The sequence below is a fragment of the Mycteria americana genome, chromosome 12 (genome assembly GCF_035582795.1).
Source record: "Mycteria americana isolate JAX WOST 10 ecotype Jacksonville Zoo and Gardens chromosome 12, USCA_MyAme_1.0, whole genome shotgun sequence".
NCBI lineage: Eukaryota > Metazoa > Chordata > Aves > Ciconiiformes > Ciconiidae > Mycteria > Mycteria americana.
The window spans coordinates 2120743-2134188 of NC_134376.1; the positions used below are offsets into that span (position 1 = coordinate 2120743).

Below are 13446 nucleotides of genomic sequence, written 5' to 3' on the forward strand. Positions count from 1 at the left end.
GCCGCGGGGCGGCGCGGCGGCGGCGGGGCGGGGCAGGGGCGGGGCCGGGGCGGGGCCGGGGCGGGCGGAACCGGGCCGGGGCGGCGGGCGCAGCCATGTCCTTCTGCTCCTTCCTCGGGGGCGAGGCGTTCAAGGATCACTTCCAGCCGGGTGAGCGGGGCCGGGGGCGCTGGGGGGGGCTCCCCGAGGGGCCGGGGGGGTCCCCCCGGGGGGGGGGGGGGTCCCCCGCCGGAGCTGCGGTCCCGGGGGTGTGGGGAGGGGGCGTGGGGGTGGGTGTCCTTCCTGGGGGCATCCTCCACCCGTGGGGACCGGGCTGGGGGTCCCCTCTCTGGGGTCCTTGTGGGGGGATCCCCCCCCATGGGGCTGGGAGGGGGAGGGATGGGGGAGATGCCGCCTACAAAGGTGGGGGGGGGTCCCCATAGGGGCTGGCTCGGAGCGGACCCACCCTGTAGAGGAGCCCCTACAGCGGATGTGGGTCCCAAAAGCCCCCACCCCCCTGCCTGGCCCTGGGGGTCTGGCAGCAGCAGCTGGCAGCGGCCCAGGCGGGCAAAGTCCAGCGCGAGTGTCCCATGTCACCCTGCCGGCGTGTCCCCACCGCTGCCCCCCGATCCCCGGCAGTCGCTGGTGGGAGCTGGCCAGGGAGCGGGGCCGGGGGGCTGCCCCCCAGCACTGACCCCTCTCCTGCCGCCCTCCCCAGGCATCTACGTCTGTGCCAAGTGCGGCCATGAGCTGTTCTCCAGCCGTGCGAAGTACGAGCACTCGTCCCCATGGCCAGCCTTCACCGAGACCGTCCACGAGGACAGCGTGTCCAAGCGCAAGGAGCGGCCAGGGGCTTTAAAGGTGCCGATTCCGAAACCCTTGGGAAGCAGCAAAAAAAAAAAAAACCCCACGGGCTTTTTTTCAGGAGCCTGTCTGCTGAGAAAGACCGCTTCCGGTCAAACCCTCTCCTTGCATTTCTAGGTGTCTTGCGGCAAGTGTGGCAGCGGGCTCGGCCATGAGTTCCTCAATGACGGGCCGAAGAGGGGGCAGTCCCGCTTCTGAATATTCAGCAGCTCGCTGAAGTTCATCCCGAAAGGTACAGGCTGCGGCTTGGCAGCTGTTTCAGCCCACGTAGTTATTTTTGGGGAAGCTGCTCATAAGCCAGGCCACGCTGCGTGCGATGCGCTGCTTTCGGCGGGGCGTAGCTGGCTGTTGAGGTAAGCCAAAGAGCCGCTCGCATCCTCCACAAATCCCACGTGCGTCGGTCTGCTCAGCTGGCGGCTCGGCGAGGGCTCCCTGACCTCCCACCGTGAAACGCAGAGCGGGCTGGAGCTCCCGGATGCGGCCGCAGGTCTTCGCGTGTCCGAGGGGCGGCCGAGCGTTGGGGGGGTTTCTGCTGGTGATGCCAGGCGAGGGCAGGGAGCTCCTGCCATGGCATAAACGGGGCTGGGAGAGTTTGCTGGTTCACTCCTCGTGGAAGCTCTGAATATTGCAGCTGCCCTACAGGTAGGGAGCGGGTCTGTGGGGAAGGGCAGGGCTTCTTGCCGTTGTGGTTATCGTGCTGTTCGCTTTCCCAGAGTCAGAAAAAGGCTTTGGGAGGCCGAGTTCAGGGCAGCACCCCGGCCGCGACTTGCTGTCCTGCTTGTCGGACTGCCGTGGTTGTGAGATGTTAGCTGCGTGTCGCAAAATACCCGTATAAAAAGGGCTGGGGGTTCTGGAGCAAGAAGCACGAGCCCTGATTTTTCCTCCCCTTCTTTTAGGCAAAGCAGACAAGGACCTGAAGGAGAAGTAAGCGAGCTGCTCTACTTGGCACACTGCTCTTGGGCTGATCCTGCGTTCACACCTTGGGGTGCACCGTCCGGCCAGGGGGGCACTGGGAGCAAGAGAGACCCCAAAGCTGCTCCTGGCTTCCCCGGGCCGGTTCCCCCCTCAAGGCTGCTCCGATTCGGGGTGCCGGGAGGAGCGCGGAGGAGGCGAGGGGAAAATGGGGTTGCTGAAGCTCTGTGCTTGCTGGGTGGCGGGTTGTATGACCTGTGCCCGAGGGTGTTTCACACGAATTGGGGTGATGCAAAGGCTACAGCTCTTCATTTTACCCACCCTTACCCCCCCCCAACCGTCTGTTCTCCCCAACGTGCCTGCGGTCCTGCCTCTGCTGAGCTCTGGGGCCGTTTTGCTGTTGACTTCAGCCGCGCCAGGACACCTTCCAGGCCACAGCCAGGAGGGGCTGATTCTGGCGTGGCACCGATGCAATCCAGAGTCGTTCTGTTGGCATTTCCAGGGAGTAACGCCGGATTAGCTGAGGTCAGAGTCTGGGTTAATCTCTGGTGCTATTCTGGGCTGGGATCATGGTATGAATTGCCCTATATAAACCCTTCCCGGGTGCTAGGGCAAGGATGATTTTATGATCCTGCTAGACAGCATCCAGGTATTTTACCCCTCTACCCATCTTGCACACAGTAGAGGCAGTTCTAGATTTCATGTGTCCTCTGGGCTTGATTCTGACTTGGCCTTACACCAGATTTATCACTGTGCTATAAAGCCCAGGGGCACCAACGGTTCCTCCTTGCTGTACACTGGTGCAAGGGAGGCCAGAATCGGGCTCACGGGCTGCACTTTGCACAACTCAGGCTTTAGGAATCACGTCTGCATTCCCTCTGCGCTCGGAAGGGCTGTGACACTGATTTCTCCTTAATTCAGCATCTGATTCATGGCCTTCCCTCCCTCTCCCAGAAACCAAATCCTCCTCTGAAATCGATACGTGAGGATTTTTGAAGACAGCAAACCTTTTGCTGACCCGTGGGTCTGGTGGTGCAGCTCTCGTGCAACGCACGAGTGGTTTGGTGAGGCTGTGCTGCTGGCACTGTTCGGTGCAGCTGCGCTCGGGGCACGTCGGAGGCTTTTCTCTGCATGCATTTTGCCTCAATCCCGCCGGTACGAGGGCACCGATAAAAAGTGCAACGCGCCAGCTCATTACCTGGAGCTCACTGCTGGTCTTGTACCTCTTGGAATACTGAAAATAAAGCACTGATTCACTGTGTTGGAGAAATAAGCTCTTTTTTTTTTAAAAAGCACTGATGATGGCACCCTGGTGCATCTGTCCTGGGATTCCTACTCTGCTCGATTTTCCAGTTTTGGATGTGAGGAGGGGCAGGCTGTGCCGGCAGTGGGATGTGTGCAGGGCAGGCACAAATGCAGGTACAAACGCAGGTGCAAAGCCCTGGCCAGAAAGCTGAGAGCAGATTTCATCTGGGGTCTCTGTCTCCGGTCGTGGACCCGGTGACCGGAGGCGTGGACGCACACGGTCTCTCATCCAGCACGCTCTCGCAACCCAAAGGCTTGGCCTGAGGTGGGTGCGTGTGGTTCTATCCTATATCTGTTACCGTTACGCCGGGTTTTGCCATGTGAAAGGGGGATGCTGATGCACTGGAGGCCTTCGGGCATTCCTGGGGTCAAAACTTCCATTGGGAAAGGTTTTCTTTTCAGCCCAGTTAGCATTTTTGCCCAACTGAAGCTGGTTTTAGCTTGTTTCATCGTGTGTTCTTAGTACCTCCTGGGCTGGCAGGGTTTTCTGGACAGAAGGGGTATGAGTTTTAGCGGTGTCTCACGAAGCTGCCTGCAAGACTGGAAGCTACAACCCTTCTCTGCCTCCCAGGCGTCTCTTCGCCCCGGCAGGGTTGGATGCCGGGTTCATGGAGGCTGGAGGCTTGAGCTGGGCTTTGCCAGGCTCCAGTTCCCTCCTCCAAGGGGGTAAAGTGTGCTCTGGAGCGCAGGAGCCAGCGCTGCGTCTCCCTCCTGCCCTGCTGCTGGCTCGTGGCCCGTGGCACTGCCCTTGCCACCTTCCCCACGCGCGGGACGGCCTCCGGCTCTAAGTGCTAATCAAGTTCCAGCCTGAAGGTTCAAGCTGCTTTTCGACCGATTAATCCTCTGATCTGCCGCTTTGCCCCTGGTCTGGCGACCTCCGTGCGAGCTCCGGAGGGCAGGAGCTGCCCCTTTGCCTCCCACCCTGGAGCGCGGTGGGAGCATCCGTCCCGGGGACGCCTCCCGCCCCGCCGGCCCTCGCCCAGGGCGCTGGCAAGGAAGGTCTTTTTTGGGGTGGTTTCCTCTGAGACGCTGCAGTGGAAGGAAACCTCCTTGGGAGTGCCGACGTCGAGGGGCCGGCGATGATTCCTCCCACTCGGGGGCTGTCCGGCACCGTGTGCCACGGGGGGCCCAGCCGTGCTTCCACGCTGCCTTGCAGTTCGTGGACGCGGGCACGGGAGGGTGCAAGTGCTTTTCCTAACCCTTCCCCAGGCGTTGCAGGGAGGGAAGGAGGAGGCTGGGGTGGGCACGGCGAGTGGGCTCGGCTTCCCGTGGGGCCACCCGTGCAGCGACCAGAAGGAAAATCACCCGGAGCCACAAAAAAAAAAAAAAAAAACCAAACAAACAACTCAGGCTGCTTTAAATAAGGATGGGACGTTTTCCTGGGAAAATCTGGCCAGAGCCACCAACGCCAGCGGGGATTTTGGATTTTGGCCAGGGGTATCGGCAGCGCCGGGTGCCGAGGGTGCAGGATGTGACCCTCGCGGGGCAGATCCCATCCCTGCCCCTTCCCAGCTCCGCTGAGCACCCCATAGCCACCCCCGGCACCGCGGGGTCCCGGGTGCTCGGGGTGGGAGGAAACCCGCTCTGCCCTTCCTTCCCTCGCTCCGCGGCAGCGGGCATCCCCATCGCCTCTGCTGGGCTGCGGCCAGTCCTTCCCCTCTGCCAGTCCCCCTCATTTTATTATCACACTAATGACAATTCTGGCTTAATAAGAGGATTTTGCTTAGTCGGACAAAAGCGGCCCCACATCAGCGACGGGGCTTTAATGACAGAAATTGAATTACGTTACCAGGCCGACGCAAACTTCCCTGGTTGTTTAAAAAAATCATTAATTTCCTCCGCCGTAGCCTCCCGCTGACCTCCCTTTTTAATTTCTTAATTTTTTTATTTGCATGCCATGAAGAGGACCTGCCTCTTTGACCCTCCTCGGGATGGCTCCGGCGGACGGCAAAGCGGCCAGAGCACAGCCAGATTTAGATTAATTCTCCTAATAAAGACGACAAGCCCTATAGAAATTACGTTACGCAAGGAAAAAGCAAATGACCTGGAGGCATTAGGAAGCTCTAATTACCGTTATTCCTCGGAGCCAGCGCCGCGGGAGGAGCGAGCCAGCTGGCCAGGCAGTCCTCCGCCTGCACCCGCTTGCTTTTACCTGAAATTTTCACTCGTATTTCAAGCGGGCTGCCTGGCCTCGCAGGGATGGCTCCTTCCTTTCTATTTGTGTCGTTTTATTTAATTTTACCCTTTGATCAACAGTTTTTCCCACTCCAGCTGAGCCCATGGGCTTCCCCGCGCCGGCAGGTCCGTGGGCATGGTGGCACGCCGAGGGCAGGAGGACGCATCTGGCTGTAACCGTGCCCCAAAGCGGCGCTTTTGGGGTTTTACACGTTGGGGCAGCCCTTGGGGCAGGGAGCACAGCCTGATTTGGGGTGCTCTTGCACAGCCCGGCCCCAGCCACGACCCCGAGCCGTGACAAGGTCCCGTCCCCGTGACGGGCTCTGGAGCACCAGTTTGCTTAAAAGGGATTATTTGAATTCCTTCTGGGGCTGTGAAAATGCAATGAGGAGCCGGTTTTGTGGCAATTACAGAAAATAAAGTGATGGTAATTAAAAAACCACTCCATGCCCCTGATTTCCCCGAGACGTGGGGGGCTGTCAGGTGGCGAGGTGCCTCCCCATCGCCCGGCTCGCCCGCTCCGTCCCAGGGAGCTCACCTGTCTCTCAGCACATCCAGCAACAGCTGGAGAAAATTAAAGGCTTATTCCACTTCATTTGCTGATAATAACTTCATCTCTCCCTATTCCGGGCTGCCTCCCACCCCGAGATGCTGCTCGCTGGGTGGGGGGGGCAATCGCTGACCTCGTTCCTGAGGTTTGTTTAATCTGGCTGAACCTCCCAGAGCCATGAGGTGGGGAAATTTGTTTTTGGTTTGTGGTGCGCATTAATTAGGGACATAATGACTGGAAACATTCTGAGCGAGTCTGAGCGCGCCAGAAAAATGTTTAGCCCAAGGAAAATTTAAATCTTTCGGTTTTTTCCTTCCTTGGCTGTTGAGATCTGATTTTTTAAGGCAATTAGTGAGGGTTTATTTGTTGATCAGTCATACTTATATGCTTGCTTTGGGGTCTTATCTCACGCTCCCAACTGCACATCACTTCTAATCATGATCTTCATTTTTGATGTGGGAGATACCCGTCCCGGGCCGGCCGCGTGTGCTGCGGTGCAGGCACGCTCCCGCGCTCGGCAGCAGCTGCCGGCTGCGCCAGGATGCGGCATGGGCTGACGGCGGTGCTGCCCTTCCTATGCCCAAAGAGCCGTGTCCACCGCAGGCTCCATCCTCAGCCCGAGTGTATCCCAAGGTTTTGGGGGTGGCTTTCCCTGCATGGGTATCCCGGAGTCTGCCCAGGGTGAGAGAAATCACCCCCAGCCAAACCCCATCCCATGCTGTGGGCGCAGCCAGAGCCGGTGCCAGCCTCCGAAACGGCAGTGCCGGCGCAGGGATGCCCGCAGCGCTCCTGCCCTCCCCACGCCCTGGCGTGGAGCTGGATGAACCATCCCCAAAACACATCGTCCTTGTGGGCCCTGGGAAAGGCCCCACCGGGGAAAGCTGCTCCGGGATGTGCTGGCATCGGTGCAGCCCTGCGCCAGCATCCATCCAGCCCTGCGAGCACTGGTCCTGCCCTGCGCAAGCATCCGTCCAGCCTTATGAGCATCGGTCCAGCCCTGCGTGAGCATTGGTCCTGCCCTGTGCAAGCATCGGTCCAGCCCTGCGCCAGCATCCATCCAGCCCTGCGTGAGCATCGGTCCAGCCTTGCGAGCATCGGTCCAGCCCTGCACAAGCATCGGTCCAGCCCTGCGCCAGCATCCATCCAGCCCTGCGAGCATCGGTCCAGCCCTGCACAAGCATCGGTCCAGCCCTGCGCCAGCATCCATCCAGCCCTGCGAGCATCGGTCCTGCCCTGCGCCAGCATCGGTCCAGCCCTGCGTGAGCATCAGTCCTGCCCTGCGCCAGCATCGGTCCAGCCCTGCGAGCATCGGTCCAGCCCTGCACAAGCATCGGTCCAGCCCTGCGTGAGCATCAGTCCTGCCCTGCGCCAGCATCGGTCCAGCCTTGTGAGCATCGGTCCAGCCCTGCACCAGCATCCGTCCAGCCCTGCGAGCATTGGTCCTGCCCTGTGCCAGCATCGGTCCAGCCCCGCGAGCATCGGTCCAGCACCATGGCTGCTCCCGTGGCCGCCCCGACGGGCTACGACCTGAAAACCCAGCGGTGGCAGGTGATGCCCGTCCGGGGCTCTCCTCTCTGCCGAGCCTCGTGGCGTGCGCTTTTAAGCGATACACTTTACTGTCTACAATAATGATTTGTTGCTTGTAAAACCACCGTGATTAACTACAGTTTAGCCTCCTGGTTTCATGTCTTATCATGTTTCATCTCACACAAAAGACATTTACAGTCTATTTTCAACTTCAAAGCAAATGCTTCTTGCATGAGCATTAAGGAAGGCAAATATTTAAGCAGAACCTGTATGGTATTAGCGTGTCTTGATGTTCCCTGCTGAGTGAGGATTGATGGCTGCCTCAAAAGGCAGGTTTTTCCTATTGTTTTATGCACCAGTGATTAATATTTCATGTTCCCACTGTTATATATTTGCTGGCTGGCACTGGCCTACCCTGACAGTGCTTTCTTCATGCCTTACATGTCCAGCTTTTATGCACTTCAGTATAGGAAGTGTGACTCTTGGCAGGGCCCTTTGGTCTTATTGAAGCCTCCTGCCCGAGTTTTTCGAATTAAGTTCATCTCGATGGCGTTAGGGCCTATGGCGTGTTCTCCTTCTCCACCGCTGCCTCTGTCCTGTCGCCTCGCGGTGCTCTGCCCCAGCCCGGACCCCTTCGCTGCCCCAGCTTTCGGGTGGGTGCTGCAGGCTGCGTCCCTCCCCTCCCCGGCCGTGCACCCGCCTGGACGGGGACAGTGGGGACGGCACCGCGGGGACCGGATCCTGCAGCAGCAGCAGGGTGAGGCTGGATCCTGCCCCACCGTAGCCCTGCAGAGATGGGGGGATGTGGATCAGGGGGATAAGCCGCTCCCGTCCCTGGTACCACCCTCTGCTTGGTGCCCGCGTGGCACCGGCATCGCCCCAAGCCCATCTCGGTGCTGCCATCACCATCCAGCACTGCCCGTGCCGCCCCCGGTGCCGGAGGAAGAAACGCCGCATTTACACTGGACTCGCCAGCGCTTCCGCACCGCGACCCCCCAAAAAACCTCCGAGTTCCCGGCCAGCCTTGTCAGGACAGGATGAAAATAGCCCAGGACCAAATTCCTCCGCTTTGAACACGATGACACACTGGCGTGCATTTGTCTGAACGCTAAACATATTAAGACCAGGAACTGTAAGGGACGGCTCTGCTTATCATCCAGCTCAGAGTTAATATAATTCAATTAGCGTGAACAGTAAATATAGCTCGTTTTAATTTAGATGGAGGGGTTGCTGCGGCTCAATCCTTTAATTTCAGGAGTAGGGAAGCTGTGGGAGGACTGCCAAGAATTTCTGCAAAACCCACATTTTCTCCGGGGCCGCGGGCTCTCGCTCCGGGTGCTCCGCAGCAGCGGCGCGGAGGCCACCTCCGAGGAGCCCGCGCGCTTGGTGAGCAGCACCCGATGAGGGGCTTCCCGGAGGGAAGATGATGGAGAAGATGAAGAGTTGATGGTTTTGAACTGCATCGTTATTAGATGCAAAAGAAAGACTGGAAAGCCACCAGGAGGGAATAAGCGGTGCAGTCTATTTAAAGAGGAAAGGATCAGCTCGGGAGAGAAGCTGGAGACATGTGTCTTCAGGGCTGTGCTGCATTCTTTGGAGATTATTTTAAATGCGTGCATCTTTTCTGCATCACGGTCTATCTTTGTTCCCCTCTGACGTCTTGAGTCGGGGCTGGTATTTTATGGCTGTGGCTGTGCCTGCCAGCAGCACGACAGCTCTGCTGGAAATTAACTTCTCTGCGCTTTAAAAAAAAATCTCACAGGCATAAAATTCAAAGCAAGAGATCAAACTAGTTAATCGCAGATTAATTTAAGCCGCTGGCTCTGGCGGGCGTAGCGTCAAGGCTCTGACAGGGATGCAACGCTCAGGAAACGCTCAGGACGGGCGGGAGGTGCTGCCACGTCCCATGTCCATCCGTCTGTCTGTCCAGGCATGGGGGCACGGCACGTGCACGGCGCAGCTCCCTGCCGTCTCTCCAGGCGAGCTAACCCCGGCTGCGGTGCTTTCCATCCGCCCGTCCCAGGCAGCAGACAGAAACCGGGTGGCCTGCTCTTTTCCCGGGAAGCCCGGCTCGAAGCGAGCAGGGTTCATGGGCGCAAGCGTGCACAAGCGCGCGCGTGGGGCGAGGTCGGTGACGGGTCACGGGCTAATGAAGCTCATGAAATACATCCTTCTCTGCTGGCTAGGCCAAGTGGAGTGGTTTCTATCATCTCTCCTGACATTACCGCATAACTTAGATTGCACTTAATTAAAATAGCTCATTTAACTGATGGCTCCTAAGATGCAATACTGGAGCTTGTCCACTTCTCCTGTCCAGCCCATGTGCAGCAGAGGGATGGCGACAACCGGGCACGGTCGCTCCGGCGAGATGCGGGGGACGCTGGCGGGGACCGGCTGCCTGCGCTGCTCCAGCTCAGATGGCGCTCGGATGGAAACAGGCACCGAGGGATCACGGGTTCGGTGCTCAAAAAGCTTTTGAACCTCCTGGGTTGTCCGGTACCCAGGGGATCTGACCCTCCCTGTCCTCCAGCTCCTCCACGAAGCGAGGTGGAGACCAGCAGCCCCCATGGAGCTGGTTTGGGTTGTCCCATCACCCCACAGCACTGCGGGATGGGAGCCGGAGGCTCTGCCGGTGCCGCTGGTGGGCTCGGCCTCGGCCGTGCTTCCCGGTGTGCCTCCAAGGTGGGGAGACACCCTCTTCTGCTGCATTGCCAAAAGGCTCTTATCTTTATCTGCTTCCCAGTGTCCACAGGACCCGCAGCGGGCCGGTTCATCAGGCTGGCTGCCTCCACCTCCCGGCTCTTTAAAGCTCCCTGTAATTAATGATCTGCTAAAACGCAGCCTCAGTTTAAGCAATGGGCAAATATGTCTTTTCCCAGCCCAGAAGCACCGGCTGACGGGCACGGAGAGCTCGGCCCTGCTTGCACTGTTGCTTTGCAGAGTTGGATGCATCAGTTGAGGTTGTGCCCGGCTCACGGGTGCGTGGACCCGTGCCGGAGCCGGGCGTGAGCCTGCCGAGAGCCCTGCAGAAACGGGGCACCGGGGGGGCCCTCCTGGGTACCGCGGGCCTGATCCTGCCCGCACAGCTGATGGGTGAGCGGGTGGTGCAGGGGGGGAGCGCAGGGCAGGGCAGGGCTGGGTCTGGGGACACTGACGGGGCTGAGTTGCTCCACCTGGGCTGAGGCATCACCCAGAGCAGGGCTTAAAGGAGGGAGCAGCCAGCCCTGGCCCCTCTTGGGATGAGCTGAGCTGTGGTTTGGGGCAGAGGCTGTTTGGGGGTCTCTGTCAATGCTGTGGCCCCAAAGCCCTTCAGGTGGAGATTGCTGGAGCCAGCAGGAGCAAACCCTCTGCCTGGTGGCCCTGTTCGGTGAGTGGATGCTGCAGCTGAACGCAGCAAAGCCCCAAGACCTGCCTTAAATATCAACCCCCAGCTGCGTCCTCATCTTATGCTCTTCATTGTGTATTTAAAAAACTGAACAATAGATGTCGCATAAATGCTAATAAACATCAGGGTGAAATGCTGGCTGTGGGGTGGGAGCCCCAGCGTGGAGCCGCGGGTCTGGGTGGTGGATCATGGGGGTGCTGCTCAGCAGGGCTCCTGCACCCCTGCTCGGAATACACCCACAACCCCTAACGAACGCCCTGTTTTGTGGGTGCCTGAGTCTTCCAGAGAGCTGGGAGCCCAAGCAGGTCTTTGCAGGGAAACTGTATTACTGGAGCTTGTGTCCGTCCCTGGCGGGACCCACGCTGCTGGCGATGGACTGCCGGGGAGCCGGAGGCATTGGAAGGGGGGGGCTGCAGCTCTCGGCTGGGTTTCCCATGGGAAGGAGGCTGCTGTGGTCCCTCGGGCTCTTCGCGAAGGGGTTTCCCTCCAGAGCGTGGCGGTTGGTGCAGCCCAGCCTGCCTTGTGGGACGTGGCCCCGGCCCTTGGGCTCCCCGGGGCCGAAGGAAGCTCCCTGCAAAGCTGGGTCGCTGCTGGGGCTCCTGTGCCGCGCGGACGGGTCGGGGCTGCGGCTTGCGGCGTTCTTTTTTTGCTGTCTGCCTTGTTCCACGTTAGCCTGGAAGTACGGTAGTTGTGGGGGGAAAAGAAAAACCCCGCGGTTGCCTGTCCCTGCGTACCCGGGCTCCCCGGGGCGGTGCTCTGCGCGCTGCAGACCCCCGTGCAGCGCATCCCGGCTGTGCCGGGCACCGGGCGGCACCGACCCGCCGAAACACCCGGCCGGACTTTCTCGGCACGGGTGTTTGCGCAATGGGCGAAGATAAGCCTGGAGCGTTTCTTGTTTCTGAGCGATTCCTTGGGAGCCGGGCTCCCTGCGAGGGGCGAACGTGAGACAAATGCCTCTACCTCCATACAGATTAAACTCGGGGAAATAACGAAAGGCTGTAATTTGCCAATACATGCTGAAGGGCGAGACGGATCGTGTCTTCAATTACAGCTGCTCACATGTGCGAGTCGCCAAAATATGCAAGGTATTCATTTAATTTCTCTATTTGAGGCCAGCGCGGTATCCTGATACTTATCAAACCCGTGGCTTGGACGTAGGCTCTGGGGAGGAAACGTGCTCTCGCAGACAGCCTCTGTCAAGCCAAGGCACCGCTTAAATCTCCAAAAACTGGGCCCAAATTGAACCTGTATGCGGGCTTGTGTGGGTCGCTGTTGGAGCAGGAGCATTTTTACCCAGTATTGTGCAGGGTCTGAATTTCTGCTTCGCGTGACAGCGGGGGGTGGGGGGGATATCTTGGATCCCAGAGTCCTGGGGAGGTGGGAGCACCTGAGGGCGGCTGTGACCACCCCGAGCTCAGCCTCAGCCAGGCTGTGAGTGCCTCCCGATGCTTCCCGGGCCGTCCCCAGCATCCTGGGGACGGGGCTGAGGCTGGTGCCGGGGGGGTCCTGCCCTGCCGCCCCGCTCTGCCTGGGGAGCTGCTGCAGAGCCGCCCTGGTGCCTACCGGGAGAGCTCTGGCTGCAGGGCTCCACTCCATGGGAAAGGTTAAATGACTGCAAACCATAAAGAAGTCTGTAAAATTAGCGGCTAATTAGCAGCGACTGCGGCGTACATCATAGCATGCCGCTGCTCCGTGCGGGGACGGGTGCATGTGCGACACGATTTTGCTCCCCAGCCTGAGGCATTTGCTTGTAGCCCAGAGCTACCATCTTGTAATTGCCAAAATTAGGGCAAAACAAGTGACTTGTTGCTACAAATGATAAGAGCAAATGGAAACGCCTCCTATCAGAGCTCTGGCGAGGCAGACGTCTGCCTCCTGGTGCTGCGGTCTGCAGGAGGGGAAGGGATGCACAGCGAGAGCGCGGCCGTGCCTGCACCTCCTGGGCAGGACTGGCACTGCTTGGTCCGGGTGTCGGCAAAAAGGGGCCAAAGCTTGAGCCCCCTGCTCCACGTGTGGAGCACGGCACGTCGCGACGGACGGACGCGGGCTAGAACCGGGGCTGGTGCGCAGTCTGGTGTCCCCTGCCACAAAATCTATTGTCCCCTGCTGCCGCGTGGAGGGACGGGCGGCCACAGCCCCCGATAAGGGCTCCCACTGCCTCTGCATTGCCACTGGTGATGCCGGTCGGACGTGGGTTATTTGTTGGTGAAGGGACAGGGTTGGTATTTTCCCTTCCCTTTGCTCCGGCTGCAGGCAGCCCTGAGCCGGGCAGCCGCCGAGGCTAGCCGAGCTGAGGACTGCAAAGCATTTGCCGTAGAATCTGAAGAATTTGGAGTGAAACCCCCAAAGAAATTAAGGACAGATGGGTTACAGGGGAAAAAAGAAACCCGAATTCCTTCTGCTGCTTGGTGCCTGCCTCCGAGGCAGCCCCTCGTCCCCGCTGCGGCTCTGTGCTGGCCACGGGGCTGGTCGGGCACCCTCCTGCATGCCGGGTGAGCCACCGCGGGGGCACCGGCACCTCTGCCCCAGGGACGATGCCCCTGCAGCAGCCAGGGCCATCCCCCAACCCTTGCGATGGCCCAGGAGGACTCGGGGCTTCCTCTGGAGAGACCCCGTGCTCCTGTCCTGCAGCGGAGCAGAGCCCTCGGCGAAGCATCGGCTCCTCGAGAGGAGCAAAGCGCCGTGGCAGACACGTGGCAAGAATTAACCTCCTCTCTCCTGACTAACAGCTCCTGGGCAGGCTCCGGGG

General features: G+C 59.7%; 1 protein-coding gene across 1 annotated transcript; it reads left to right on the forward strand.

The window, feature by feature from the left end:
- Positions 1-69: 69 nt before the first annotated feature.
- MSRB1 (methionine sulfoxide reductase B1) lies at positions 70-3016 on the forward strand. Its single transcript, XM_075515171.1, has 4 exons — positions 70-150; positions 698-840; positions 961-1075; positions 1740-3016. The coding sequence occupies exons 1-4, from the start codon at positions 96-98 to the stop codon at positions 1769-1771; spliced, it is 345 nt and encodes a 114-aa protein (XP_075371286.1). The 5' UTR covers positions 70-95; the 3' UTR covers positions 1772-3016.
- The last annotated feature ends 10430 nt before the right edge of the window (positions 3017-13446 follow it).